Source organism: Ambystoma mexicanum, chromosome 7p (genome assembly GCF_040938575.1).
Source record: "Ambystoma mexicanum isolate Mex_15411 chromosome 7p, UKY_AmexF1_1, whole genome shotgun sequence".
NCBI lineage: Eukaryota > Metazoa > Chordata > Amphibia > Caudata > Ambystomatidae > Ambystoma > Ambystoma mexicanum.
In genome coordinates this window covers 610,222,527-610,250,339 of record NC_090939.1, presented here as the reverse complement: position 1 = coordinate 610,250,339, position 27,813 = coordinate 610,222,527, and the positions used below count along the sequence as shown (strand labels likewise).

At 45.3% G+C, this 27,813-nt stretch overlaps 1 protein-coding gene across 5 annotated transcripts in view; it reads right to left on the bottom strand.

The window, feature by feature from the left end:
- LOC138526196 (uncharacterized) overlaps window positions 1-27,813 on the bottom strand; it is a 797,397-nt gene that overhangs the window by 511,967 nt on the left and 257,617 nt on the right. For all 5 annotated transcript variants that reach the window (XM_069636626.1, XM_069636629.1, XM_069636630.1 and 2 more), the window contains exon 2: window positions 18,249-18,370. In XM_069636626.1, the coding sequence (XP_069492727.1) occupies window positions 18,249-18,370 (122 nt within the window). The remainder of the gene's footprint in view (window positions 1-18,248; window positions 18,371-27,813) is intronic.

Below are 27,813 nucleotides of genomic sequence, written 5' to 3'. Positions count from 1 at the left end.
TGTGTTTGTGCATTAAAACTATGGAATAGGCCCAAATGTGCACTGGCCACATTTTTTATATTGCTTTTTTTTATATAGGCTTAGTTAATCAAATCAACACTATAAATACATATGATTTGTGTATTGTTTTTCAAGGACCATTCAACTGTACAGAGCTCATGTCATATGAGAATGCCTAGTTAACAAGCATTAAACCTATGTAATAATAAAACACATTGCTGTAAATATTCATGCTATAAGGTAACTCATTGAACCATTCAATTGTGTGTGGATATACACTAAGGCCTTTCGTGTGAGCTAGCTCAATGAGTTAAGGTCTTACTGCCAATATCGGAGAACCTGACAAGGTGGATTCCGCATTTTATACTTTCTAAATATTGGGGTTCATAAAATGAGCAGCATTGAGTTGGATAATAGTGACACTTAATACTTACAGGGATATGAAACAGTTAAACTGTGTTACAAGTGCAGCTTAAAACAACACCACAAATTGTTGCATTCCAAGTTGAATAGGGTGTGCGTGTTTATAAATGACAAATAACACTTTGTGTATGTTACAACTATACAACTGTAGACCTTAATGTACTTGTGCAATTTGTTGTAACTATGTCATGCACGGATCATAAGTAAAGCCTTCTGTTAGAGCGCCACGATGCTCCTGGGCCGCTTGTGCGCTTTATAAATGCAAATAAATAAAATAAATAAATATTTTTTGTTGAAACTACCAGGTTTCCTTAAATCAATTTCAATCCTCAATAAAAGGACATATCTAATACCAAAAGTTCTAGAAAAGCATGTGAATGAAGATTTAATAATTTTTTAGGGAAAATTTGAATTATGTGGTACATGAATTCCATTGGAGAAAAAACGGAAGAGGCAGCAAAGGTTGAGCGTGGCATGGAGTGTTCATTTTTAAACAAGTAGTATATTTTGTCAAAGACATACATGTCACACTTTCAATGGAGGGGTGTGGGGGAAGTTACTCACAAAGGCAAGCCATAAATGCATTGGGGAACGTGGGGCTCACCTCCTGAAAACACTTACTGGGACTACGGTACAAGTGTAAATTCACAAAAAAGCGATTAACTTAATCACTCTGCTTTGGTGCGCCCTTTTTTTTTTCATTTTTTCATAACAATATTTTATTGATTTTACCAAAGCAATATAACAACTACAACAATGCAATAATTATGAGTTATTTCACGGTGGAGTGTCTCTCAGAATGTGTGTGGGTTGTGGGGGGAACTGATGCTGACCTTCTTGCCACTCTTGATGGTCCATTTTTCTCGTAAACGGGTGTGCCCCTTGTCTTTGGCGTGTTTTGAGTGAGATCCGTCGATCAATAGAGTGGGCTACATTGCAGCCATCTGGTGAGTGGAGGTCTCTTTGTGAGTGCTGGGTATTTCGCCGCATAGTCCATGAATGGGTCCCATATGTTCAAGGTTCTGTTCAGGGAACCTATTCGGATTGCAGTGATTTTCTCAGCTACAGCTATGTCCCAACATTTGGACCGCCATAGGGCTATTGAGGGGCCCCCCCTCGTCCTTCCACAATCGGGCCATCGTGATTTTTGCCGCTAGCAGTAGGTGCGTGCATAGACAAGGCATTTGCCCTGAGATCGGGAATGCCCTGTTCCCAGTTTTGCCCAGCAGAACAATTCCTGGGTCCCAGGGTATGGAGAATCCGTAGATTTCTTTAATATGTTTCAAGATTTCTTTCCAGTATGTCTCTGCCTTTGGACAAGACCAAAGCAAGTGAAATAATGATCAGGGGACTGGGCAACCACGCCAGCAGGTACCAGGGAAATCCAGGTTTGCCTTGTGAATTTGGGTCGGGGTGATATAGTATCTATAGCAGAGTTTGTAACCCCCTTCCCTGTGCGTGATGCATTGCAAGCTTCTGTGTAGTCTGTCCCATATTTTCCCCCATTCTTCCGCCGCTTTTCTCGCCCTAGGTCCTTTTCCCATTCTAGCATATATCTTTCTTTTTTTGCGGGGTCTGACCTGTATAGGAGACGATAGATGATAGAGGTCGTGCCCCTACTGATTGGTGTTGTTAAGGAGAGCTCCATCGCCGTTAGTTCTCTAGAGCATTTTTCTCGGGTGATCCTGTGGGACATCCAGTGCCTGATTTGGGTGTAGCGGAATCTTTCCTGCTCTCCCACTCCAAATTTTATTTTGCACCTCTCGAACGTGATGGGTGAGCCTTCTTCCAAAAAGTTGCTGGTTTTACTTAGCCCCCCATCTATCCAGGCTTGGAAATCCCACGGGGGACTTCCCGGTGAGAAGTTGGGGTTATTCCAGACGGGGGTCAGGGGTCCCAAGGTGTTCCGTACGCCCCATTTCCGAGCTGCAGCTTTCCAGCAATTTCCTGTTACATTAGAGGCTGATAGGGGACCGCTATTTGCCTGTGGTTTTATTTTTGGTAGGTGTGGGAGATCAGGTAGTGGGACCAGACACCAGAATTCTTCAATTTGCCTCCATTTCGGGGGATCTGTTTCTTGCACCCAGGAGAATGCGTGTGATAGTTGGGCGGCTAGGGTGTATCTAGCTATGTCTGGCACTCCCAACCACCCCCCGTGCTTTCCCCCTCATCATAATACTTTTATTAATTCTGGGTTTTTCCCCCCTATACAAATTCTAGTATTTTCTTTTGTAGAGCTTTTAGGGCTGGGCCCGGGATATATATTGGTAGAGCTGAGCAGTGGTACAGCCATCTGGGAACCAGGTTCATTTTGACGGCAGTAATTCGCCAGAACCAAGAGATTTCATGCTGCTTCCACTTTTTAAGGTCGTTTTACAGGTCACGGATTAATTGTGGGATGTTGCTTGAGTACAGCCAAGTTGGGTCTTTAGTGATTTGAACCCCAAGATATTCGATTGCACCTTTGGCCCATGGGATTGGTGATAGGGGGGTTAGAGATTCTCTTTCTTGTGTAGAGAGATTGACAGGTAAAGCTGAGGACTTGGATAGGTTCACCTTGAATCCTGATAGGGCCCCGAATTCCCCAATTTCCTCCCACAGTGCACACAGGGATGTCGCTAAGTTTGATGCCGTGATTAATACATCGTCTGCGTATAACGCGATTTTGTATTCTTGATTTCCCACCATAATCCCCTTTATGCTCCCATTCTGTCTAATTCTGGCCGCAAAGGGCTCAATGGACAAGGCGAAAACCAGGGGAGATAGTGGGCAACCTTGTCTGGTGCCCCTAGATATGTGTATGTGTCCTGACCTAGTGCCACTGATTCGCAGTTATGTAGTGGGAGCCTGATAATTAGCCATTACCCATGAGATAAAGTTTGGGCCGAATCCAAAGTGTTCGAGAACCGCTTGAATGTAACCTCAGTCCACCCGGTCGAAGGCTTTGTGGGCATCTAATGAGATCATGGCCATCCCTACCTTCATTTTGTGGGCGCTTTCAATTATATTTATTGTTCGCCTGATGTTATCATGGGTCCCTCTTCCCGGGATAAACCCCAGTCTCCTGGCTAGTATTTTGGCGAAAATCTTGCCGTCATTGTTCAGGAGTGAAATTGGGCGATAAGAGTCAGGTAATTCGGAATCCTTCCCGGGTTTATGTGGGAGAACTGTGATCGATTCCGCCATAGATCTAGTGACTGATTTTGTGGGTAAGAAGGAGTTGAATAATGCAGCCATCTGGGGAGCTAGGATTCTGGCAATTTTTTTGTAAAAGTTTGCGGAGAGGCCGTCTGGTCTCGGTGCAGTGGATTTGAGAGTTTTGATGGTTTCGATAATCTCTTCCGCATTGATGGGGGCTTCCAGGGATTCTAGCTGGGTTGCGTTTTGGGGGAATGTGGCATTCAGGTATTCCGGCAGCTTGTCTAGGATAGTAGGATCTCTGGACATTATGGATTTATGATGCCTCATTAATTTGTTTATTTTATCTGTCTCGGAGTAGAGCAGCTTCCCATCTTCGCCTTGTAGCTTTAGAATGTTGTTTCGGCCGCAAATCGTTCTTAGTTTCTGCGCTAGTACTTTGTTTGCTTTGTTCCCTTTGCTGTAATAGAACTGTTTTGTATATGCTAATGATTTGGCCGTTCGGTCGGCGCAATGCATTTCTAAGGCTATTTTAGCCTTTCTCAGGGATCTTTCTGTTTTTCTGGTATAGCGTGCTTTCAATTCCGCTTCTAGTTGGACCACTTCCTTTTCCAGCTTCGTCGTTGCTATGTTTGATATTCTTCTCTGTTCCGCTCCTGCCCCGGTCAACGAGCCTCTGACCACTGCCTTCATTGCGTCCCAGATGATGTTGATCAGAGAGGACTCTGTGGTGTTCTCTTTGAAGTAATTGATTATTGTGTCCTCCACTTCTGCTCTGATGCGTATATCTATTAATAGGGAGTCGTTTAGTTTCCAGTGCCTCTGAATAGGGTTTCTTTGGCCTGATATAGCTAGGTTCACGGAGAACGGGGCGTGATCGGATATCATGCAGGTATGTATTTCTGTATTGTTTACGCATGGGAACAACACTCCGGAGATAAGAATAAAGTCTATTCTGGAATAGCCCTTGTGAACATTAGAGTAGTGCGTGTAGTTTCGTGAGTTGTTATTCGATAGTCTCCAGGCATCCACTGTCTCTGTTTCTCTGAACAGCCTGGCTAGGGAGGGAGCCTGTGTGAAGTCTGCATTTGTGGGGGGAAGAGTCTTGTCCAGCTGCGGGTTTGGCATGGAGTTGAAATCCCCCCCAATAATCAGGTGGCCTTCGCGGAAAGCTAAGATCGTTGATAGAAGGCTCGCGGTGAAGCTGCCTTGAGATGTATTGGGACTGTAGACTGTGACGATTGTGATGGGAAGCTCTTCGAAGAAGCCTTTGAGTAAGAGAAAGCGGCCCTCTGGATCTCTTTTTATTGTGATCTTAGATAGCGGGACTTTGTCACTTAGTAGTATTGCTACTCCCCTCTTCTTCTTCCCTGCCGTGGCGAAATAGGCTTTTTTATATGTTTTGAATCTTATGCGGTGTTCGTCTTCTTGTAGTAGGTGTGTTTCTTGGAGTAACACAATGGGCCTCATTACGACCCAGGCGCTAAGTGGTTAACGGCGCCGTAAAAGGCTGCGGCGCCGTTAACCACTTAGCGCCTTACTACGAGGTCCCTTTGCGGGACCCGACCTGAACGGCTGGTCTGCACCAGCCGTTAAAGTAGGGACCCGCAAAGGGACCTCGCAGGCAATTACGGTACCGCAATTTGCCGTACCGTAATTGCCGCCTTCCCCATTCCCATTGAGCCCTATGGGGCAAAAATGGGAATGGGGAAGGGCCATGGGGAAATACCGCCCCGCCAACCTTGGAATGGGGGGTATTTCCCCATTTCACCATGGCGGACCCGTTACAACACTGGCACCAACCATGCTGCTAATAGCGCCATGGTTTAGCGCCGGTGTTGTAATGAGGGCCAATGTCTCTGGATAGTTGGGTCAGCTGGTGCTCCACTGATCTGCGCTTTCTGGGTGCATGCATCCCTTGAATGTTCCAGGATAGGATTCTTATTTCGTTTGTATCAGCCATGATCTGTTCTGTTGTGTTGATTATGTCTCGTACTTCGACTCCCGCTTGGGTCTGTAAGAATGGTAAGTGGTTTTTGCGGTTGTGTTGGAATGGTATTTTTCTTGTTGTTATTGCATGTTGCAGTGCTGTATGAAAGGATATAACTTGCGAAGCTTAAAGTCCAGGATTTTTGATTTGTCCTATTAAGATGCCTTTCCCCCCCACCTCCCCACCCCCTCCCAACTTTGAACTGGTAGGAGAAACGTCATCCTACTGCCACTGGAAAACTTGTGGCACCAATACACTTGATGTTGGCCAATTGGGCCGCCGAACTGGAATTTGGTAAAGCTTAGTCCTTGCTCTAACATTGGTCGAATGCTGGTGTATAACTTTTCTTGTCAGAGGTTGCTTCGTTGTCAAATCCGAGTGCACGTTGTTCGAGGATTGGGGGTCAGAGATCCCTGGCGCCCTGTGGGCTGCTCATCTTATGTCGCTGTCTTTCTTAGGGGGACCCCGGAGTCTGCGTCGTCTGCTGGTTTTTGTCCATTCTTCCCCTAGAGATTTATCCTGGGAAGGGTGGCTTGTTTCCTCGGCTTCAGAATCCCCTTCTGCTCTCCTTTGGCCCATAATTTTCTCCGCCTCTTTCATTGATTGTATTTGTCTCTGGGATCCCTCCCATATAAATTTTACTGAAGTGGGGAACCCCCAGTGGTATGGGATTTTCTTTTCGCGTAGCCATACTGTTAGTGGCCGCATAGTTTTCCGTTTTTGGAGAGTTGAGCTCGACAGGTCCTGATATATTGAGATTGTCGATCCCTGGAAGGTAATTTGGCGCATCTGCCTTGCTTCCCGCATTATGTCCTCCTTTATTTGGAAAAAGTGTACCCTCACCAGAACATCTGGGGGGAATGTAGATGTTTTCCTCGGGATCGTTCTGTGCACCTGGTCCAACTCTAGAGGTGAGCTGTCTGGTAGGGTGATTATGAATCGAAAGAGCTCCGATATGTAGGATTTCAGCTCCGTCTCTGGGATAGAGGATGGGATTCCTCGGACCCTGATGTTGTTCCTTCGTGATCGGTTTTCTAAGTCCTCCTGTTTTGCTTCCAGTGGGTTGCATCTCACTTCGAGTGTGGCTATTCTGTCCTTGTCGCGTTCCATTTCGAATCTTTGGTCGCAGACCTCCGATTCTATTTCGGTAGTTCGGTGTTCTACTTCCCCCACCCTTTTGTCTAAGGAGTTGATTTTCTTGGTGACTTCTTCCGCGCTTTTTTGTATCTCCCTATTAAGTGCGGTTAATAGGTCTTGAAGATCGGCTTTAGTTGCTACCTGTGGTGTATTGGGCTCTGGTCCGGCCGTTGTGGGAGCACTAATCTTGTTGGGGTCTTCCGGCGGGTCCATCTTTCTAGATCTTTCAGCGACTGGGGTGGCCATGAGGGTAGCAATATCAGTTTGTTTGGTTGTCTTCCCAGATTTAGACATCTCGTCGAGGGAGGGGTCTATGTGGCTTATCTGTTCCGAGTGATCCGTTGCGGGCCTGGCGGCTGATCCTCCGCCCCCTATGTGTTTATTGCCGGCTGAGATATGTCACGGTATGCTCCTTGGTGATTGTCGAGGAGTTGTGAGGTGGTTGGGTTGTGAGGAGGATGAGTTGGGGTGGGTTAATGCCCCGGGTTCTGCTGTAAATTGTTCTTGGTGCCGGGGCCCTTTTACTTGCAGGGATCGATTGTGGAGACCCACCTGTGTTAGCGTCGGGAGCTTTTCTTCCCCCACCCGACTCCTCACCTCGTATCTCTGGAGCTGCAGTAGTGTGGCTTCTGTCGATTGCCGAAGTCAGGTATAATTTGGTTCCTCTTTTCTGGGAGGGAGCACACCTCCAGGGACAGCGCTTCAAGGTATGGGTCCCTCAGCGCATCCGTTGTGGATGATTTAGTGGGTGGGGGCGGGAATTCGCCAACTTGCTCTCCCGTTGATGTGCGTGGTTGCGCCCGCTCCGATAGACAAGCGATACTGCGTGCTGGGAACGCTCTAAATGTCCGGGGTTTCTAAGATGGATGTGGCACTTCCAGTCCCGGAATGATACTCCTCGTGGGGCAAAAGTAGGTCCATAGGGCCGGTGTCGCCGGTATATTGGAGGACCCGGAACACCGGCCGGACCGCTGAAGAAGGCCCGCCCCTCCGGCCCAGAGCCCCGAGCCGGGCGCTGTGGTCTTGGATTGGCCTGCTCCCGCGGTGATGGGGTCGGGTGGATCCTCGTAGGATGCCTCAGGGTCCCCTCTGCTGGTGCGGGTGCTGGGCTGATGGTAGGCTGCCGGGAGGAGGACCCAGATTGTTGGGGGCCGCCTGGGCATGTGGCTAGCTCAGTAGGTCCGGCAGGCCAGCCGAGTTATAGTTACTAGCGTCCTCCTCGGGACGGGGTCGAGGGAAGGTACTCACTGCGTGCTCCGGACGGGAGAGCGCTGGATCCCGCCCCTTGCAGGTTATGAGTCTGTGTTTTTAAGCGGAAGCCCCGTGGGTGCAAAAGCGTGAAACAGTCAGTGGAGGGCGGCTATGGATCGGGGCCCCCACCGGCAGCAGGTCTGGGCGGCGGAACACTCAGCGAGCGCTGCGGTCACCCGAGGCGAAGCAATGGAGAGTGTGAGCGGGTGAGAGGGTGAGCGGGCCCTCCCAGCGGCCCCGCTGGCCCCCCGGCGGTGCTGTGTTGCCGCTGTGTCGAAGACAGAGGAACTGGGAGAGAGGCCCGCAGGGGATGGGCGGGTGGTGACGAGTGGGGCTCAATTGATTGAGGGAGGCTGTGAGCCGAGGCACCACCCGCAACTGCTGCGGGAATCCGCCTCGAAGGTGGTAGGTGTCAGGGCACCGTGGTCCAGGCTTGTGGTCTCTCAATGGGTGCGCAGACAGCCAACGATCATATGGCGGGCGGCGAGCAAGCTGTAGTTATTTTGGTGGTTTCGGCAGCTTTTTGGGGTCGATGTTATGCTTGCCCCTCCCCCTCATGGAAGGTCTCCAGGCCTTGAGGATGCAGCGGCCATTTTACTGCCGAGTGGGTCCTGGTGCGATCGAAGGACCGAATTGGGTCAAAAAAGCGTCGGAGCTGGGACCCACTCGAGCGGTGGCTGCAAAAGAGTTTCCCCCATCATAAGCTTTGTTTTCGGGCTTCGATGGGCGCTGGAAGCGGCATTTTTGATGAACGGCGTATTGGGCCAAACCGGAGCTCTCAGGCAGACATGCCGATCGAAGCAGCTCCAGGCCACCTGGTGCACCCTTTTTACAAAATGTAACACACCCTTGATATTAATTCATGAGAGCCTAGCTGTTTCACCCATGTCCAACTTCGAGGTCCCTTTGCACATCTGTCCGTGTTTTGGCCAAATGTGCTTTTGCAGTTCATTTTGTTTTCATAATCTACCCAGGCCCAGCTCCAGGAATTTTCATCTGGGGGGCCAGGGTTGTGACCAGGGGGGCCCACATTCCATTGGGTGTGGGTCTATGAGTGCCCTAATCACAGTGCTGGCATTGATCCAGATTTCCCAGATCTTTCCCAGTGATCCAGCAAATTGTTTTCCCAGATCTTCAAAAATACATTTGCACCCCTCTATGAAAAACAGTACATAGCAAAAGAGAAGCAAGGAAAATAGTCTTGCAACATAAATCTACCTATCTTCCCTTCCCACCTGCTCTCCCTTTTCTGGTCTATCTGATCCTCCTTCACCTTTCACCATCCAGTCCCCTTCCTTCAGCTGCCCTAAACACTGTTCCCATTTACCTCCCCCCCCACCTATTCAGACCAGCACACAGCATGCCTTTCCTGGCCTGGCTTCGGAGAATTTAGGGTGATGCCTCCTCCTCTTCCTCTCAGAGGGCTGAGCAGTGAGGCCGCCAGTCTTTGTACCATCTCAGATGGTGTCCCCCCAACAATACCTTGCTGAGCACTGTGGCTACTCCCAGCAGGCCCCGGAGGAGATGCTTGTGCGCCCTCCATCTTGTTGTGAAAGAGAGACCGACCCCCCCCAGAATACTGAAGCAAGGAATCGTCATTTGCTAAAGGCTTGTTCCTGTCTCTAATGGCACAGACATACAAAATTATGGCATGGAATGTTGCACAGAGAAACGGTAGTGGTAATGTTTAATTCAAAGCCTTGCATCTATCACTTTTTGATTTTACTACACTCTCCCCTCCAGAATTAACTTTTTGTTAATACCAACCTTATCTTTTCACTTATTCTCAAGTAGTTAATGCAGCAGAATATATACTTTGAATGTGATTTGTACAGGCCCCAAGTCATTTGACGCACCTTCTGCAGAAATCAGTGTTTAAGCAACTTTACCTGTCATTTATATTGTTTGATATAGCGAACCATTTTATTAAGCATGATGTGAAAAACCACTATATTCCCATAAAAAATAAACATACTTTAAATTACAGAAACCAAATTTGTGATTTTAGGTTTGAGAAAATAGTTGTAGGCAGCCTGCTTGAATATGTGTGCTACCTCACTTAGAGGTGTGAATGGCCCTCCATCTCCCTGGTCATTTGTACTGTCATGGCTGTGGGGCATAAATCATTGTCTAGGGCAGGAAAACAAATCCTGGCCGGGACTCCCGCAGTTCAGCCTCTCAGAATGATGGAGGTTGCTGATGAATGTTTAGAGTGACATCCACCCCCCACTCCCTTGGTTACCAGTGGTGCATAACACCACTGACATGGCCTCCTTTCTAGGGGGGAGGCAGAGGCGGGCTCTGGGGGGGCCTGAATCTACCACATTAATACCATATGTGACAAGTTACAACCATCTCTTTTAATAGCTGTGATTACATGTTCCCTATGGCTTCCAAAGGGGGGGTCCGGGGGTCCCCGTAAGTGTTTTCCCCTGGGGGATTTTGGGCACTGCACAGGCCTGGAATTAGTTGATGCCAAGGAGGGTGTGGAGGGGAGCTGTGAAGGAGAGGGTGGTGGAACGGACGAGGAAAAAGATTAACAGGGAGATGTGGAAGTTCTACAGGTCCCGTGGGGTGCAGACACTGGCGCACCTGGATATCAAATATGAAGTTTTTGATTTGTTTCGGGAGGATGGAGTTAATTTGTCACTTATGGGGAACCAGTACTATTTTATTGCGGTTAGGTTGGCAGTGGAGGGTATCATAAAAGGTTGGAGCTAGAAGAGAGTGAGGAGGGGCAGAAAGAACACCTCACAGGAGGGTTTTTCTAGTCCGGAGACATGGCCCTTTGGAGGATGATTGAGGGAAGCAAAAAGGGGTACTAGCGCGACAAAGGAGGTGGGTGGCTCTGTTTGCACCAACAGGCTAGCCCGGTGGGTAAAAGGTGGTGGAAGAGGTATTGAAGAAGGAGGGATGTGGCCTCAGGGAGAAGAGAAGATGGGGGAAGAAACTGGGAATGAAGGTTGAGAGGAATTGAGGGGGAGTGGAGGGGGAAGGAAGTGATGAATTGTTAATTGTTTAATTAATTTATTGTTTTGGCGATTGTTAATTGATCTGTTAGTCTGTAAGGTCAGGGAACCCGGTTAGTGTGTTTTTTGTAATCTGTGACCTGTCACATTAAAGCAACCTTTTCCACTTCAAGTGAGTCTGGGATGTTTGTGCAGTGAGCCTAAATGGAGACACCAACACGGAATGCTGGAACAGCCAGAGTTTTTTAAAACCTTGTCAATGCCAACAAGGGACTACGACAAATACGAGCCGCCAGTATTGCAATGAAACATTGTAAATCATTTGTGAATTCTGGTGTAAACATTACAACAGCTCATCTCTGCACACATTTTAAAGCACGTACACAGCAACCTTATGAAAGCAACACAGTATGTGCGTTTTGATAGCCACATAAATGGCAAATGAAAATAACTTCTGTAAGCATTAAAATAACAAACATAAAAAATCAGAGAACTCACCGTTAAAAAAATTGCATTTCCCATACCTTGTTGAAAGAACGAAACAGACATCAATGCATTGGCTTTGGACTGGGCTGATTTAATGGTGTGTGTGAACTGGCATGGGAAGCATTTCATCTTCCCCAATGCATAGTTTTGCTTTTGGACTTTCATCTGGGTGAACAACGAGGTTGCCAGACAACGGAAGGCAGACCTTTTCGAAAGAGGACTAACAATCGTGGTGATGATCCGGGGGAAGAGCAGGCTATTTCTATGTTTGGCTGCATCTGTTCCACCTCCTGCATGTGCAACTTCGTCTAGCTCTGCTTGTGTCCGTTTTCCTATAGTGTACGTGTGATTCTTGTTACATGTTGTAGGTGGATGGGCTTTGCCAACAGTAAAAGTCCACTTATCTTTGTCCAGCTTTCGATAATGGCAATTGTATTGTCCATAGGCGCAAGCCCCTTCATATTAGAATAAGCCAAACAAACTTTCCCTGAATACTTCTCCCTCGTGGCACTGCTGCGCCCCCCATTCGTATAGAACATTCAGCAAGTGCTGTGGTTAGGACAAAACAAAACGCATGCACATCCCCTGGGCAGCCCCCTTACTGTAGCCCGTGGCAGACACCCCGCTGATGCACAACCATCTAAACAACCTTTTTGCGGATGCTGAGGGACCCTTCTGGGGAAGCGCTGCACCCTGTGCAGTAAATCAGCGCTGCTGTACAACTGGCACTCTATGAGCCCTTGCCCCACTCATACCTGAGCACTTGCTGGAAGGCAGTTATAAAAACCTACATGGGACAGGGGAGCTGCAAATTACCGTAGCTCGAGGAAACAGACAAGCAGAATCTCACTGGGTATAAAAACAACAATATGGCTGCCTTCGCCCAGTCGCGAGAAGAGAGGCCTGCCTCAGTCTCCATCTCGAAAAGAAATCACTCTGCGCTCTACACACAGACACGTGACATATGACAGTACTCCTGATTGCGAGAAATGACATTTAGCAAGCCAATATTGGATTACATCCATGCATTACAACAGGAATGAACACTTTGTGCGTCAATGATTGTATGGCACAGCATTTCCATTTGTCATGCAGAGCACAAAGACTGCTTCTTGGAACCCCTTTCTTCTTGTAGCAATTGTTTTGACAATATTACGCCACCAAAAAACCCAAAACCAATTAAGGTGAAAAGGAAAAATATCTTTGGCTTTAAGTAGTTGTCAGGTTTCCTTTATTATTTTTCCCTTTGTATTGAGGATTTTAGATGGATTTGGTGTGAGTGGGAAGTTTTCTACTTTGGTTGGTTTGGCCTTAACTTTATAATACAGAATCCTGAGTCTAGCCCAAAGCAAGATGGATTTTCTCAATAGAAGCTCTGATTGGCTAAAGAGGACAGCAGGACTACAATGAACATGCTAAACTGTCACTCTCTGCCTTTCATCTTCATAGCCCCAGCTGAGAGGACGTGTCTTGTAGCTGCTCCTGCTGAAGTCTTGGGCCTTGTGGATCTGAACTGTCAGGTCTCTCGCAGTCAAGCAGCTACTCTTTTGGGGTTTTCAGGAGAAGTGTAGAGGCGGTAAGGAGAATTCTCTGAAGATAGGAAATCCTGAAATACTTGTGAAAACCATACTAAAGATAAGTGACTTTCCTTTGGATATTTAAAACTGTTGCCCATAATTACCTAGAGTCGTTTTTAAAGAGAAAACTCAAGCTTTGAACAATTCATTTGCTGTTTTTAAGAGCACATGTAATTTTGTTTTCATTTGAAAGTGCGTGCAGGGTTTGTTTTCATTTGTGCTAAGTACTTTGCACGTGTGACGTGTTTTCCTTCACGCGCGCATTCGGACTACTGCACGTGCGAGAACTCTTCCACTGGTGCCTATGGACTTCCTTGCAGTGTGTTTTCTTTAGCGCATGTGCATTCGGACTACTGCGCATGTGAGAATTCTTCTACTGCTGTGCGTGGATTTTCTGCTACGTGTTTTTGTCAGAGCGTGTGCTCACGCTCTTCAAAAAACCTACGTGTTCTCTTCAGCGCATGTGCGCAGTAAATATTACTACGTGTTTTCTTCAGTGCGTGTGCGCGCGTTCTACAAAAAACCTACATGTCATCATCAGCGCGTGTGCGCAGTTATTATTGCTACGTGTTTTCAGTTACATGTGCGCGCGTTCTTCCAAAAACTATGTGTTCTCTTCAGCGCGTGTGCGCGGTAAACATTGCTACGTGTATTTAGTTAAGTGTGCGCACGTTCTACAAAATCCACGTGCTTTCTACAGCGCATGTGCGCGGTACTGTTGCTACGTGTTTCCTATCACGGGTGCGCGTGATCTTCAAGAAACTACGTATTCTTTTCACTGCGTGTGCGTGTTTTGTACTCAAGTGCAAAGAACAAAGAACTGCCTTTCTTAAAGCCTAACTCTAACTGGAACCATGTGCAGTTTTAAAAGGCAAAGGTCAAGGCTCATAAGGAGTGCTTAAGTAAAAGAAGTTGCTGTTAATTTCAAGAGACTCAAGAAAGAGGTAGAAAGATTTTCAGCAATTGCTTCAGTCTTCTCTGAGATTTTTTAGGAGAAGAACCAGGTATGATTTTTTAATACTTTTTTTAAGGATTAAAGTCTCTAAACCTCGATATTAAGTAAGTAATAAGAGGATCTATGTTTGTCTATGTATTCACTTCAGGTTCCACATCAGTTAGTCTTGACATCGCCAACCTGGTGTTTTTTATGTTATCCACTTCCCCATTTCCCTTTGGGGTGTAGTAAGCAGAGCTGTAGTTCTATCTAGTTCTGAGTATTACACTTCGGGGGGATCGTCGGGGGTTCAGCAGCGGACGCAGGAAAACTCTCAACCTGACAGTAGTGCACCAATGTTCAAAAAAGAAATATGTAACCCCAACACAAAAGTTCCAGAAGGATAGAGTTCCTTGTTCCAGACGGTGGCTCCCTTCCCCTAGATTTCTCTTCACTCTGGTGAATACCTTCAAGAATACCAGATCCTTACATTTCTCTTGGCTGTTATTCTGTGTCTTGGTAGGAAACCTGGCCATGGTGCACTCTCCTGCCAGGCGTCCCTCCCGCCCCCTTCTTTACTATGTTTCAACACAGCCTTTTTCTAGTCTTGATGTATCCTTATTAGGACTTCCTTAGATGATGCATTTTTCATACTTCTTTCTAGCTAGGGTTTTCTTATTTGAACACACATGCAGTTTGCATCTGCCGTGTATACTCACCAGCCAGGGCTTTTCTCATATGTATTCACTTGTGACTTGAATATGCCTAGTATACTCTCCTGCCAGGGCTTTACTCATATGTATACTCTTGAAACTTTAATCTGCCTGGTAAAGTCTCTGGCCAGGGCTTTTCTTATGTGCACACTGTGCACATTCACAAACTTGATAGTCTCTTATATTTACTCTGTTCTGTTTTGAGTCTGCCCGGTATACTATTCTTCCAGGGCTTTTCTTAAAGATATACTGCATACACTTAAAAATGTAACAGTCTCTTATATTTATTCAGTTCTGTCTCTTGAAGAAATATTCACTTGCTTGTTCTTTCTCATATACTTCATTCACTGTTGTTTGCTGTCGCCAAGGTTTCCAATACGCCCCTAGTGTCCCTGCTTCCCTTGGGTGGACTCACAAGCTCTTGGTGGCGTGTGTAGGCTCTGCCGCGGCAATCCTATGGCAGCTCTTTGGCGTTCCGCTCTCTCTCACCAGCTATGCTTCACAGCTTCTGTGCCTCTCGTGGCTCCCGTGCATCTGTTTGTTGTCGATCCGGGCTTCAGCGATGTGGAGGCTGCCTTTCGGTACCTGCGAGTGCTCAGAAGCCTTTCTTCTGCTTCTGGTGTCCTCGCAGTGTACCCTCCTCTGCAGTCAGCTCTCTGTCTCTTCGGTAAGCTGGTTGGCTCCACGGACCTCGCACCAGCCCTGCAGGACTAGAGTTCTCCAGCCAGCATCTCCTTGTCAGCTGGTGCGCCAGTTTAAATCTCCAAGCATCAGTCTTGTTCTTGCAACAACTAGAGCGCAGCTTGTGCTCTTGGCCTCCATTGATCTTCATTACTCGGCTCATCTTCTCCGTTACAGTATTTTCATATTTACGGAAAGGTGAGTCAGTTGTTGATGACATGTATGAGAAGTCTAGGTAAGGGTTCTCAGTAGTCTTGAAAGGCAAGTCAGGTTTTGATGACTTATATAGAGCGTTAGGGAAAGTGTTCTCAGTAACTTTTCTAGGTGGGTGAGGGTAGGTATGACAATAGGACCTTATAATTATTATAATTGTTCTTTCATAACATGCTTAATACCAGAGATTGGTTTCTAAGAGCGGGATTGGGATTCGAACCTGTGTTGCGCTGCGTTGCCTTGCTTCCAAGACAAACGCGTTGCCCTGAGCTATCCCCCTCACCTCTTTAAGGTATGGGGAATGGAGGGGGTATCCTTAAAAGGAAAAGGGGATACCATGTCTTGTCCGATGATGCCATGTCACTCCCTTAAGGATTGCCTCCCTCCATATGATCCTCCATCATATAGCCGCCCCCAGGGTCAGGATCAGGTAACGACTGCCATCCCCTGGCCACATGGGGAGAGGTCACTGCTGGGAAAGGAGTGTTGACACCATCAGATTCATCACATAAGTTGAAGAGCCATGTTTTGAGCTGTTTCTTGAATGTCTGGTGGTTTGCTTCCATGCACAGATATTTGGGGTTGGAGTTCCAAAGTTTTGTTGCCAAAATAGAGGTGGATCTTCCTTGTCTTTTTCTACTGAAATCAGGAATGAGGACTAGAGCAGCATTACTTGATATGAGATTCCTGGAGGACGTGAACTGCTAAAAAGTCTTTGTGAAACAAACTAGGTCCTTTCCATGGTAAGTGCAGTGGGCAATGCAGAGGGTTTGAAGTGTATTTTGACAGGGAGCAAATGCGACATGCCAAGAGCAGGGGTTATGTGTTTGGAGCTTTTCATCCTGAGGACTAGTCTGGCACCCATGTGTTGTGCTCTTTGTACCTTTCCCATGAGGTATTCCGGGATTCAAGTTTCTATTAAAAAGGTGATTTTTTTAGGCTTATAATATTCGACCCATGGAAAATGAATGGATTACACCAAACTTGGACAAAAAGTTTGAATCTGGGCCAACTAAAAAACGAACATAGTTTGGTGAAAATATATCAAGCGGTTTTGTATTTTTAAAAACCAAATGTGGGGCATCCAAAAAATAGTTATATTGGCAGTTGGGTTTGCGTACAGCTCACAAGCCTAATTCAAATCATAATGCAGGAATGTGATGGCTGTTATTAGACTGAAGGTTCATATCCATGCCAGATTCACAGATTCTGCCCTTGACAAACCTTTGACGGGGAAACAGCAGTGCGATGGCCTGTGCCTAGAGAGGACAGGGGCAAAGCCCAGGAGATTCGAATATGCCCCTAAAAAGAAAATTATCTGTACAATTTGCCTGCAGGGCTCGGATTCGCAGACCTGGGGGGCGAGGGGGTGGTTGAGCCTAAACTGGCAGTAACATGCTGAGACGCCGGATCATTGCAAAAGCCAATTTTTGGAGGCTTATAACTTTAGACTGCATGAAACTTCTCCAAAAAACATATCTTTAATATCGGCTAAAAGTTCTGTGAAGCTCTGTCAACGGAGCAAAGTACTAAACAAACTTTGCTACATAAAGTTATGGGTATGTTTGGTTATAAAAGCCTTTGGTATTCACGACATCAAAGATGAGAAACTGAAGAGAACTGGGAATGAAGCAGATTAATAAGCACTTCGTGGGGAAGCAAATGAGGACAGGACTATTTTGATCAGCTCAACTAAAGAGTGTGCTGGCAGCAGACTCGCAAGAGGGCGGATGAGCTACTAGAGTCAGTTCCAGAGAATAGGTAAAGGGGAGACATCACTAGGCGTGGATAGAATTGCAAGGAGACAGATACATTGAATGGGCTACAAGAGTTGTGAATAATTATGTGTTATTTATTTATTTTGACATTTGTTAAGCGCACCTAGCTCAGAGGCATCTAGGCTCTAACTGCATAACAGTGGCGTTTACAGCAGTTCCATATTAACTTAGGTTACAGTCGTTGCCCGTTACATTAGGTTACATCATATGGCAGGTTAGGTTACAGTCGTTGCACGTTCCAATAAGTTACATCAGATGACAGGGCTGTATAGTAGATTGCATAAGAAAATAGCATGAGCGTTGAGACATAGCAGATAAGGTTACATCAGATGAAGGCATTTGTAAAGTTCTTGTGCTTCTACTTGCCTTGGCAGAAGAGCCATGTTTTGAGGCCTTTGCGGAAGGACCAGGGGGAGGGATCAGATCTGCCAAGTAAAGCATTTGGATTGCCAAATGGTATGGGCAGGCAATGCCCACAATGATGCATTTAATCCCAGTTAACAGGTTTCAGAGGACACACAAGAATGCCACAGAAGGGAAGTGGAGTACGAGATATGTTTTCTTTAAAATGATATTATAGTCCTCTTCCCTCTACACCTGTACTCGCTTTTTGGGGGCATGCCCCAATTACCATGTATTTTCTTAATTAGACATGCAATAAAGATGAGTTTAATAATAGTAATGACATATAAATGTTGACCAGTCGCACTGCAAACATACCCGCAGAATGTGTCTGTCGTTTCCCCAGAAATGATCACTAAGGATGTGACACAGCATTGCTCGCGAGGATACGAAGGTGAGCACTGACGCCATGTGATCCGGGATCAACCTTCTGCTTTTAACCCACGCACGTGATCTGGCGTGTGGAAAGGGGGGAGTCCTTTTGTGTATAATTCCAAAGAAGCAGTGGGATGTGGAAGAATTGGGCAAAGCACAGAAAATGTCCTGTTTTACTTACTAGCAGGACCTCTCGCTTGATGAGCACATCTAGCTGAGCACACAACGACAGCATCTCCAGAGATACCTGCTCGGGACTCATCTGAAGAATTGGTTGCAGCGGTTTCTTGATATTGACATCCACTGAAAAACAGAGAATTAGTTGAAATACCATCAACGCAGCCTTTGTGATTTCATATTTTCACATTCAAACGTTGATAATAATAGTCATAATAATATGATAATATAATGTTTTGATCTGACACGAGAGAGCTTTCTCTCTGCCAGCCTACTGCCACCCCATCCGTGCCCCCTTGTGACTGTCTTTTTTTAATATAATGGTTTTGTAGCTACTGCCAGTGCATGTTCAGAGGGAGGCCAGCTGCTCTGTCAGGCAGGAAGTGAGCATCCTGCGAAATGTTCAGTTCCAATTTCAGCTATTTTTAAGAGCTAATGGAGCGGTTTAAGCAGGGGGAAGCGCGTTTAAAGGCATGTTTTGTTTCCCTATTGCTTGTTGCATTAACGAGCTTCTCACTATTGCGTTGCTTTGCATTGCATCCCGCTTTTCCGGCACCTGACAACTCACACGGCATGCTGATAAAACGGAATTGGATGAGGACTTCAGTCATCCTCTTATTTCCCACTACCTCCGAATGAAATGTCCAGCTGATTAGTGTGGACTTGTACCAGGGCCTACCCATATTAGTGTATCCCCTATCAGAATGTATAAAGATACTACGCATGCTCAGCTGATATTTACAATTGCTTTGAGCACTTAAAAAAACAAAATTCAACCACATGTAAGTGTGAGCGCGCTGCATGCGGGTCATCCCTAAGGTTGGTTGCTAGGCAAATAAACCTGTGAGAGCCCCAAGTGTTCATGTTTGTGGGGCGCAGGGCTGCTTTTATCCATTTCTTCCTCCTGCTGCTGCCCCCGCCAGACGACGCAAGCAGCACTTGATGACCATCTCTGGTAAAGCATCATTTAAAAAAAGAAAAAGACTGCATGTATGTGCCGCACATGTGAATGTCATTAAATGTGGGACTGTGTAGGAGTGCAAGAGTTTGAATGAGTGTCCCTGGGCGTGTACATTTATGCATGTGTATATGTGAGAGCGCGGGTGTGTGTAAGTGTGGCCGGTGCACAAGTGTGATGCGTGTGGGCGGCAAGATCGACGCACCCAAATGTTGTGTGCGCAATATCATCAAAGTAACCTCCTTCCAGAAATTTCACAAGGCCTGTCCAGCGTAAACCCAATTGAGGACCAACATCAACACAGTATGCATAACAGAGTACAGAACCAATTGTTAATTATATGTCTGTTTATCCAATTTTTCATAAAAACTTTCCTCTAAAATGCACAATTTCAACCCATTATTTTAAAACATGTATTGGCGAGAAGACCCTTTCCACGGACCCCATGGCATTGCTTAGGGTAACTTTGGTGCGCTCTGTTGGTTAGGGTTATTTGGGGGCTATTTTAAGGTCCCTTCACTAAAAATATGTACCAGGCGCCACTGACCCTGAGCTGTTTATGACGCCGGTACCCCTCAGGAGACACCGGCCCCACCCAAAATCCAAAGCTGTGTCTGCCACAGTGACACTCGCTCGCTCAGTGGCTGTTTTTGAACAGCAGTTCACAAAACCAACAGGTCGTGCTTCTCAAGTATAGATTTTCTCTTTGACTTGTAATACAGGACGATCTTTGGAAAATAAATCATACCGACTCCATTTAAGTGGGAAAGCGTCACTATGATGAACAGATGTGCCTTTTAGAACTCACAGAAAATCTGCTGTTTACTTATAAAAAGCACTGCAGACACGCATTCTAGACTCCTCTACAAATAGTTGTTATAAATGCACCCCATGATTAGTGTACTTGCCACCCTGGCACCCTGACCATTATGTCTCTTCTGAAAATAGTCAGAACCTACTCTAAATCTTCTTCATTCTTTCCCATCGCCTATCCTTCTATGTGGGAAACTATGTGGGAAAGTTCGAGAGAGGGTCTGCCAGTGGGTGCCCATTGTCTTGTGGGAGCAGCCTTGTGGGAAATAGGATTATCGCTACAACTGATCTGAAACCGTAGGTAGGCACGGGTGCAAGAAAGGATAGCTCTATGATGGCAGACATAACCCAGCTACCATGGATGAGATTGTTGAACCGAGTACCTTAGTTAGAACCTTCACTCCCCCACTGGAGCTCCTCCCTAAAATTGTGGAATTTCTTGGGTTGCAGAAACTACCCACAACACTAGGCCTGGTGAAGCATATAGGCAAACTCCTTTGTTCCCTCCTCCTGCTTTTCTAGGAAAGAGGTCCCAGGTATGGTGCACACCCAGTCAAGAAAATGGAGAGGGGCAACTGTATCTAATTTGGGGTACCACCTGAGCTCTTGAAATGGAGAGGTCCATAGTAAGAAGGGAAGCTCCTCTCATCCGGGGGACTCCCTCTAGTTGGTAGCATTTTCTTTCATTTGCAAAGCTGGTAAATCCGCTCATGCCTAAAGACACAGGAGTAATTTATGTCACTCAGGCAACATAGTTTCAACAACCAGCAGAAGACAACCAGTGGTTTCACCTCAGTTGATGGGTCAAAATAGAGCAAACCATATGCATCCCCCTATTCTAGATTTTTTACTGTGGGCAATCCGCACCCGAACACCTGGCCACATGTTGAATAAGAGTACAATTAAGTAGTGAAGTGGTAAATAAGCAATCACATTTGAATTCTAACAGGCACTCGCCAGCTGTTGGTTTCTATTTTAAAACATGCGCTCACAGTAAACAAAGACATAAACTGTTTACCCCAAATGTAAAGTGTATTTCAAACTGCAAGGACAAATGCCTTGCACTGCAGTGTGAAAGAGGTGACTGCATGGAATCTGTGAGTTGCAAGATGGTTTGTTGATGGACTGTGTTAGGTAAGAATTGATGCAGTCACACTGTGTGATACTACACAACACTTATCTGCCAGGCATTAGGTAACCCACCTTTTGGTATAGGTCTGTACTACACAAGTTGGTAGTGTGACTGAGCAGCCAGGCCTATCTCAAGAGGGGTAAATTTGAGCTCTAGAGCTGTACAATAGAAATCTGTAAATACAAGTATCCAAGTAACACTTACACTCAATGTTTCTGTTATAAACAGTTATTTATTTAATTAACATACATTTTTAAATAAGCATTCTTTAAAAAGGCAACTCGTGTAACAATGTAAATATACATTAAAATTACTTTTCAGAATCACGACAAGTTAGTGGATAATCTTTGGATATGCTTCACACACAATTCCTACGCCCTGAGATGACTTCAATCACAAGGACAGTATTGGCATTATACTTTGCAGATTCTGAGGTTGCAGAAAGGAAAGGTTAGGGATGGAAAAAGGTTAGACAGTTTCCCAGTATATGTGAGAACAACTAAATGTTCCAATGAAATCTAGATAAGCCTTTCCCAGCCGTAGCAGTATACACTAAGCTACCACCTATGAGGGACAAACAGTATCAAAGTCAGTGGACTAGAAGAGTCTTCAGTGAGCCAGGACAGCCAAAGTCATTTGCGACACAGTCTATGAACCAGGGTCACTTCTTAAATCAAAGTCTTGCACAAAGTTAGAGTTTGTTAGAAAAATCGCTTGTAGAGTCACAAGCTGTGAAGCCTGTGAGAAGAGAGTTGAAATCAACTCTAATAGATAAGCCAATGCAATTCCCAACTAAGATGAGCATGGCTAAAGGCAGTGTGGTAAGTACTCCAAACCTAAGCAGTACCTCTGCTTTGAAGAATAGTGGTCCAGCTGGATTCTGTCTTGCTGCAGCGGTGCAGACCCTTGTTCCTGAGCCTCAGTTGTGGGGAAAAGAGGGAGCATGCACAATGCAAGCTCCTTCTGCTTAAACAGCAGCTCTTGCTTCTTGAATTCCAGCATGGCCTCAGCCTCCGAACTAGTCAGCGAAGTGTGGAATACATCATCATCATCATCATTAACATTTCTGTAACAGCATTAGTTACAACATTACAAGTACTTGGGATTGCCCCACTACCTTCTGCGCTATTATAGGAGGGCAAAGCCCGAATCCTAATTTCCTGGCAATCTATGATCCTCTGGATCATTTCGAATGTAGTAACAGTTGCTGCCAAGCCCCTTTCGGTACAAATCTTTCTTAGTGTCTCGGATTTGGTGGCACTCAAAGCAATGTCCATATTTGCTTGCAAGTAAAGGCAGGTGGCTTACAGTTAACTCTATCCTAAAGACAATGTGTCTCGTGTATAAGTATAACCTGAGTACATTACCAATGTGCAACACTGGGTACCTCCGATCTTATCCCACCGCTGTATACCAATATTATTAATATGGATTTCTAAACTCTGACCTGGTGGGCAGAAGTTAAGGGAGCCACCCTCGGTTTAGTGAAACTGGGGAACCTTCTGGACAAGACAGATCTATCTAGGTAGCTTGGCAGGCGGTCAAGACTAAGTCTCAGGAGGGGTGAGATTGATCAGAAGCCCACAATGAGCACACACAATAACAAACCACAAATTACTATCAGATAAATGTATATGAAAAATATCTATACATTAATTGGCGGCCGGACAAATAGACACAAGTAAACTTTAGTTACATAAAAACAGTTACCACACAAAATACTCTACGTATATAACATATATACAATACGTTTCCTAACGCGACCAAGGGGTAAAACACAGCCACAACCTGTAAAGAGAAGGGTCAGTTAACACACTGGGAGCATAAGACAATTCTTTGGAGTCGCTCCCTAACTTTCAAGTCCATCCCTAAGAAGTGGGGAGCCTTGCGCTCAACAGTACAGTTGTGCATAAAAACACACGATCATGCAGGCAAAGCAAAAAGCGTGTCTTCTTGGGAGAGCTGTAGCAAGTCAGGAAGGGGCTTGAGGTGATGAAGAATTGGTTCCCACTATTCGAGTAGGATCTGCCCTTGGTGGCATAGCAGTTTTCAAAAGGTGGGAATAGGTAGGGAGCACAGGCTAACCCAGCCAAAAACGAATTCCTTTTTAAGGGATATCCGTGCGTAGAAGAGGTTGCTTGTGCCAGGGGACCATCGGTAAGTGATGCAAGTACTCACCGACCCTCGTCACAGTCTGGACCAAACTTTGCCAGTTTAGTCTAGGTCGCTAGTAAGTTCGAGTCCTGCAGTTTCGCGGCGCTCCGGCTCTCATCGGCTGCGGGATAGAACGATCGTCCATGATGGCACAGTTACCTTTTCTCAGCTTTCAAAGGAGGTATGAAGAAAATTCTGGTGCAGCAGGCTTCAGAGCACAGGAGAGCAGAACAGCAAGGCACCTACAGTGACCGTCACCAACAAGTAGTGATGAATTCACAGATGCAGCAGCATTACGCACTCTCCTAATTCAGGACCTAGAGGAGCTAGGCCTGCGAAACTTGGCGGAGAATGCATGGGACCACAAGCAAGCGATGTCCCAAGTCTTGGGTTGCAACTCGAGGAGGCAGCAGTTCTATGGACTACCCTGAGGTAGACAGTTCACTGGATGACCCAGGAACACTTCCGAAGGAGCTAGTTCGTTGAGTAGGCAGGGGGTGCCAAGAAAAGTTGTTCCCACTACTCCAAAGGGGCGAAGCGCCTTGGCAGTCCTTCTTGATCAATTAAGAAAACAGGGGTCCAACGGGACAGCAGAGGGCGTTTCACTAGTCTGTTTCTTTGTGCAGGAGGCGTGGCTCCTTCTGTAGTTTGGGGAGAACTCAGGTGATCGACCTGGAATGGATGCAGGGCCCCATCTCTTATCCAAGATAAGTTTTGCGCCAAAATCGAGGACTTCCAAACGAAGTTCTGCTCTCATGCAGGCATCCCAGTCTTGGACCGATCGCGGTCCACAGTGGTCCCAGTCATTCAGACTCTCCAGACATCCTGGCACCAGTAGTGTGAATTGGAACCAGACAGTCCCAACCAACTTCCTGGGCTCACACACGGGACAGGCAGAAGCCTGCGAAAGAGAAGGGTTATCGCCGGAGGCTGCATGCCCAAATAAGGAAAACCCGGGTTACTCGACCTGGGTGAAGGCAAGGGACAACATGGCCATGGGACAGAACAAAAGACTTTGTGGCTTGGCCATTTTCAGACCTGGCCCCAGTCTTGAACCAAAAGCATCAAATGCAATGTGATTCAGTAAAAGGAAGTAAAACACTTAGAAAAAGTAACTGCTGCCACCAATTTGTCCCAGGCACACTCGTACAATCACCAAAAAATCCTTTGAGGGTGTCTAGGGCCCTAAAACAAAAAGGACCCCAGTGCAGGGTACTGGAAGGTTGGGCTCCACTGGTAAGAAGCCAGGATAAGATACCCAAACTTACAAAAGCAAAACATTTGGGGTGTCCACAACTGGAGGGTAAATTACACATACATTAAATCTTTCCTAACAAGAATCATTCATGGGTTCATCATATTTGTCCCAGTGCAAAGTCAAGTAATAAGAAGAGTTTGAATCAAAGTATCAAAAAGAGTGAGCCTCCTTACTTGGTACCCCATACTCGTCCCAGTGAGAAGCAAAGCTGTAGGAAGAGTAAGAATAATTACTGGGCTCATCCTACTCATCCGAGTAGAAAGCCAAGTGATAAGAAGAGTGAGAATTCTGATCGAAACACTGTCTCCCATGCTATTCAAAATATAAGTTGGATATTAGAAAAATAGAGACTTTCAAGTACATGTAAGAAACTCAAAGAAAAAAGAAAGAGGTACCCTTTTAAGGAGGATCTGGAAAGACCAAGAGAAGAAAGCCCAAGAGGGGTGGAAAAATCCCCTAAGTGAATGAAACAAACTGATACAAGTGATAGCCAAGAACTATTTAAACATTCTGATCGAAATCAGTCATTGATTGACTCACCATTACTTAATCCACTCACTCAGCGTTTCACTAATGTGTATAACAGACTTATATTTATTTGTGCTAATAAAATGCAAATGCTTGTTAGCGTAAGGTAATCCGGTTCACTCACAGTGTAGATCAAGATATATAGGAAGAGACCCATCCTCCATGTTTGTGAAATGCCATGATTCGCTGAGCCCTGAGAGAAAGCTGCTGCTTTTCTAGCTCACTGAGCTGCTTCACTACTGGTCAACAGCAATATTCTTCTGAGAGGCACAAGTACCTTGGAGCTATGGCACAGAGGAAGCGGACATGATATGTTCCAGTGGCTGCATGCCTGACGGAACGGCTTCCCCTACAAAAAGAATGTGGGCGTAAATGCTGTACATTGCTGGCAGGTCAGACGGCAGTCTGTCAGGCTAGAAAAGTCAGCGATCAAGGCGCATGGTTGCAGGATATTACACATAGCATATGTGCTATTCACCTCTTTTTTGTCCCTTGGTTTTGCCACTTGTTTTTTGTGCACGCTGAGGCACATGGGCGTGAAGCGAATTAAAGAAATTTAAATAAATATACTGCAGTCTGAGATAACACAAACAAGTTTTCATAGAAATATGTATTCATATTATATCTTAAAGATTGCAAATATTTTAAAATATCAAAACTTTTTTGCTCACTGTTAATTTTTCTCATACCTTTGACATGACTGCACTGCAACATTGTAGCTGGGATATCTTGCCAAAGAAATGCTGCTAATTTACTTATTCCAGTGAAAAAAGAAAAAGTGCTGAAAAAGCTGCAGGGCCCCTGAAAGAAGTTAATTGCCTCAACAAAAATATGTGTCCCAATCAAGAAGATGATTGTGCCAGTTCTGCCACAATATTCAGTTCCTTTTCACATGTTCATAACAGTATGAATGTCTCATCAGGTGAACCATTTGCATTGCTTTGCAATTTGGTTGGTTGCATCTGCAGTAAGGGTGCAGAAGGAGGAGACTGACACAAAGGTGGCATGATTGTTGACATAAACCTTTATAATACCAGAAAATAAAGAGAAAGCCTAGCGTGTCCTAACTCTAAGAGGGGTTGCCCTGCCGCAACTAAAAACTAAGGGTGTTCTCAGAATGTCAGTTCAAATCAACAGTCCACTGTCCTGTGTCAAACCCCTGCTTCTGTCCCTTATACTAAATACTAAACTAAACAGTTAGGGGATCTTCTTGGTGCCGAAGAATGACTCCCTTCTTCTGGACAACGACCCACAGTTCCAACTGTGGTGCAGAATCTTTGCCCAGGGGAATGACTCCCTTGCGCAGGTCTCAATTCCATTTCCAGGCACAATACAAAGTTCCAATTTGTAATGCTAAACAGCAGTAAGATTTTAAACATTTGGAACATGTAGTAGGAAGAAAATCGCAAATACAGTTGAAATCCCCTTTACACCTTTTATTTCCACTATGTGTTGGAAAAAAGTGTAAGTACCTCCTGGAATGAACGGAATGAACGTTTGTGGGTGGCATTTACAATGCATTGCTATGAAATCCAAGGCATTAACACCAGCATGAAAATGTCATGCTGGCATTAGTGTATTTTTTTTGTCAGACGGAGCAGACGGGACAAGCGGAAGTGTACGTTTTGTTCTGTGGCCCAGCTCTGCCTGACAAAAAAATAAAATCACCTGGATCAGAAAAAAGGTGTGAATACAGGTGTAAATGCACAAGCCCTACCTTTAGCACCTTTTTTCGGATTCATTAACTCGGGATGGCAGTAAATCTTATAAAATACATTTAAAACATTAATTTCATGCTGTGTTAATGGACTACTTCAAAAGCATGAACAAGTGTAGAGGCAAATATCAGGAAAGCTTTCTCGTGGGTATGGCACTGGCGGTGCCGACCAAGAACTTAAGCTTACTACCTCAGTGCTTGCGCACTTTACAAAATAAATATAATAGATTCTTGAATTAAAAAATGTAGATTTTCTTTGTCATGTGGTCAGTCTTTGCCAAAAGAACAACAAAAATAACAATAACATTGTAAAGCAGCACACAAGTTAAGACAAATCAATGTGCCAAGCAGAGGGAAGGCTTTTAAAAGTATCATCAACAAATCTCTCCCCAATTTAGGCAGCCCTCCTCATACAAAATGGCCTCCGCTATAACAGCTTTCACCAGGATGCATTTGTTCTGCATCACACAGCAGCTGAATGGCGCCTGGGGCCCTCTATAATATGTATCTTATAGAGTTCTGGCAGAGAGTTAAAACTTTCTATAGCTAGACCTCACATGGAAATGATGTATTCTTTAGGGCAGAAAAGAACACAAACTAGCCCCCAGGTAATTGGCAAAAAAAGTGGCAACATTTTTAAATCATGATTTAATCTAGATTAATTTTAGAATATTGGATTTTATGATGTCACAATGATGATTATTATAAAATGGATCTAATCAAATGATGAAATTGTGTACGTGATGAAATGATTATATTTTGTAATTGACTTATTTTGTGTGTAAATCGCTAAATGTTTGCTAGATTGCAAGCTAAAAGCTAAATAAATAATTAAATAAAATAGCCTCAAGTAATTTTGGGTGGTGCAGATAAACATACATTGGAATAGAATTAAAGAGGGGGTCCCATGGAGCAAGCACTTTGTGACACATAGTAGAGGGGGCACCAATTGACTGGTCCCATATTTCACTATGTAGGATGATGAAATTGTAAGTACAAAATACGCCAT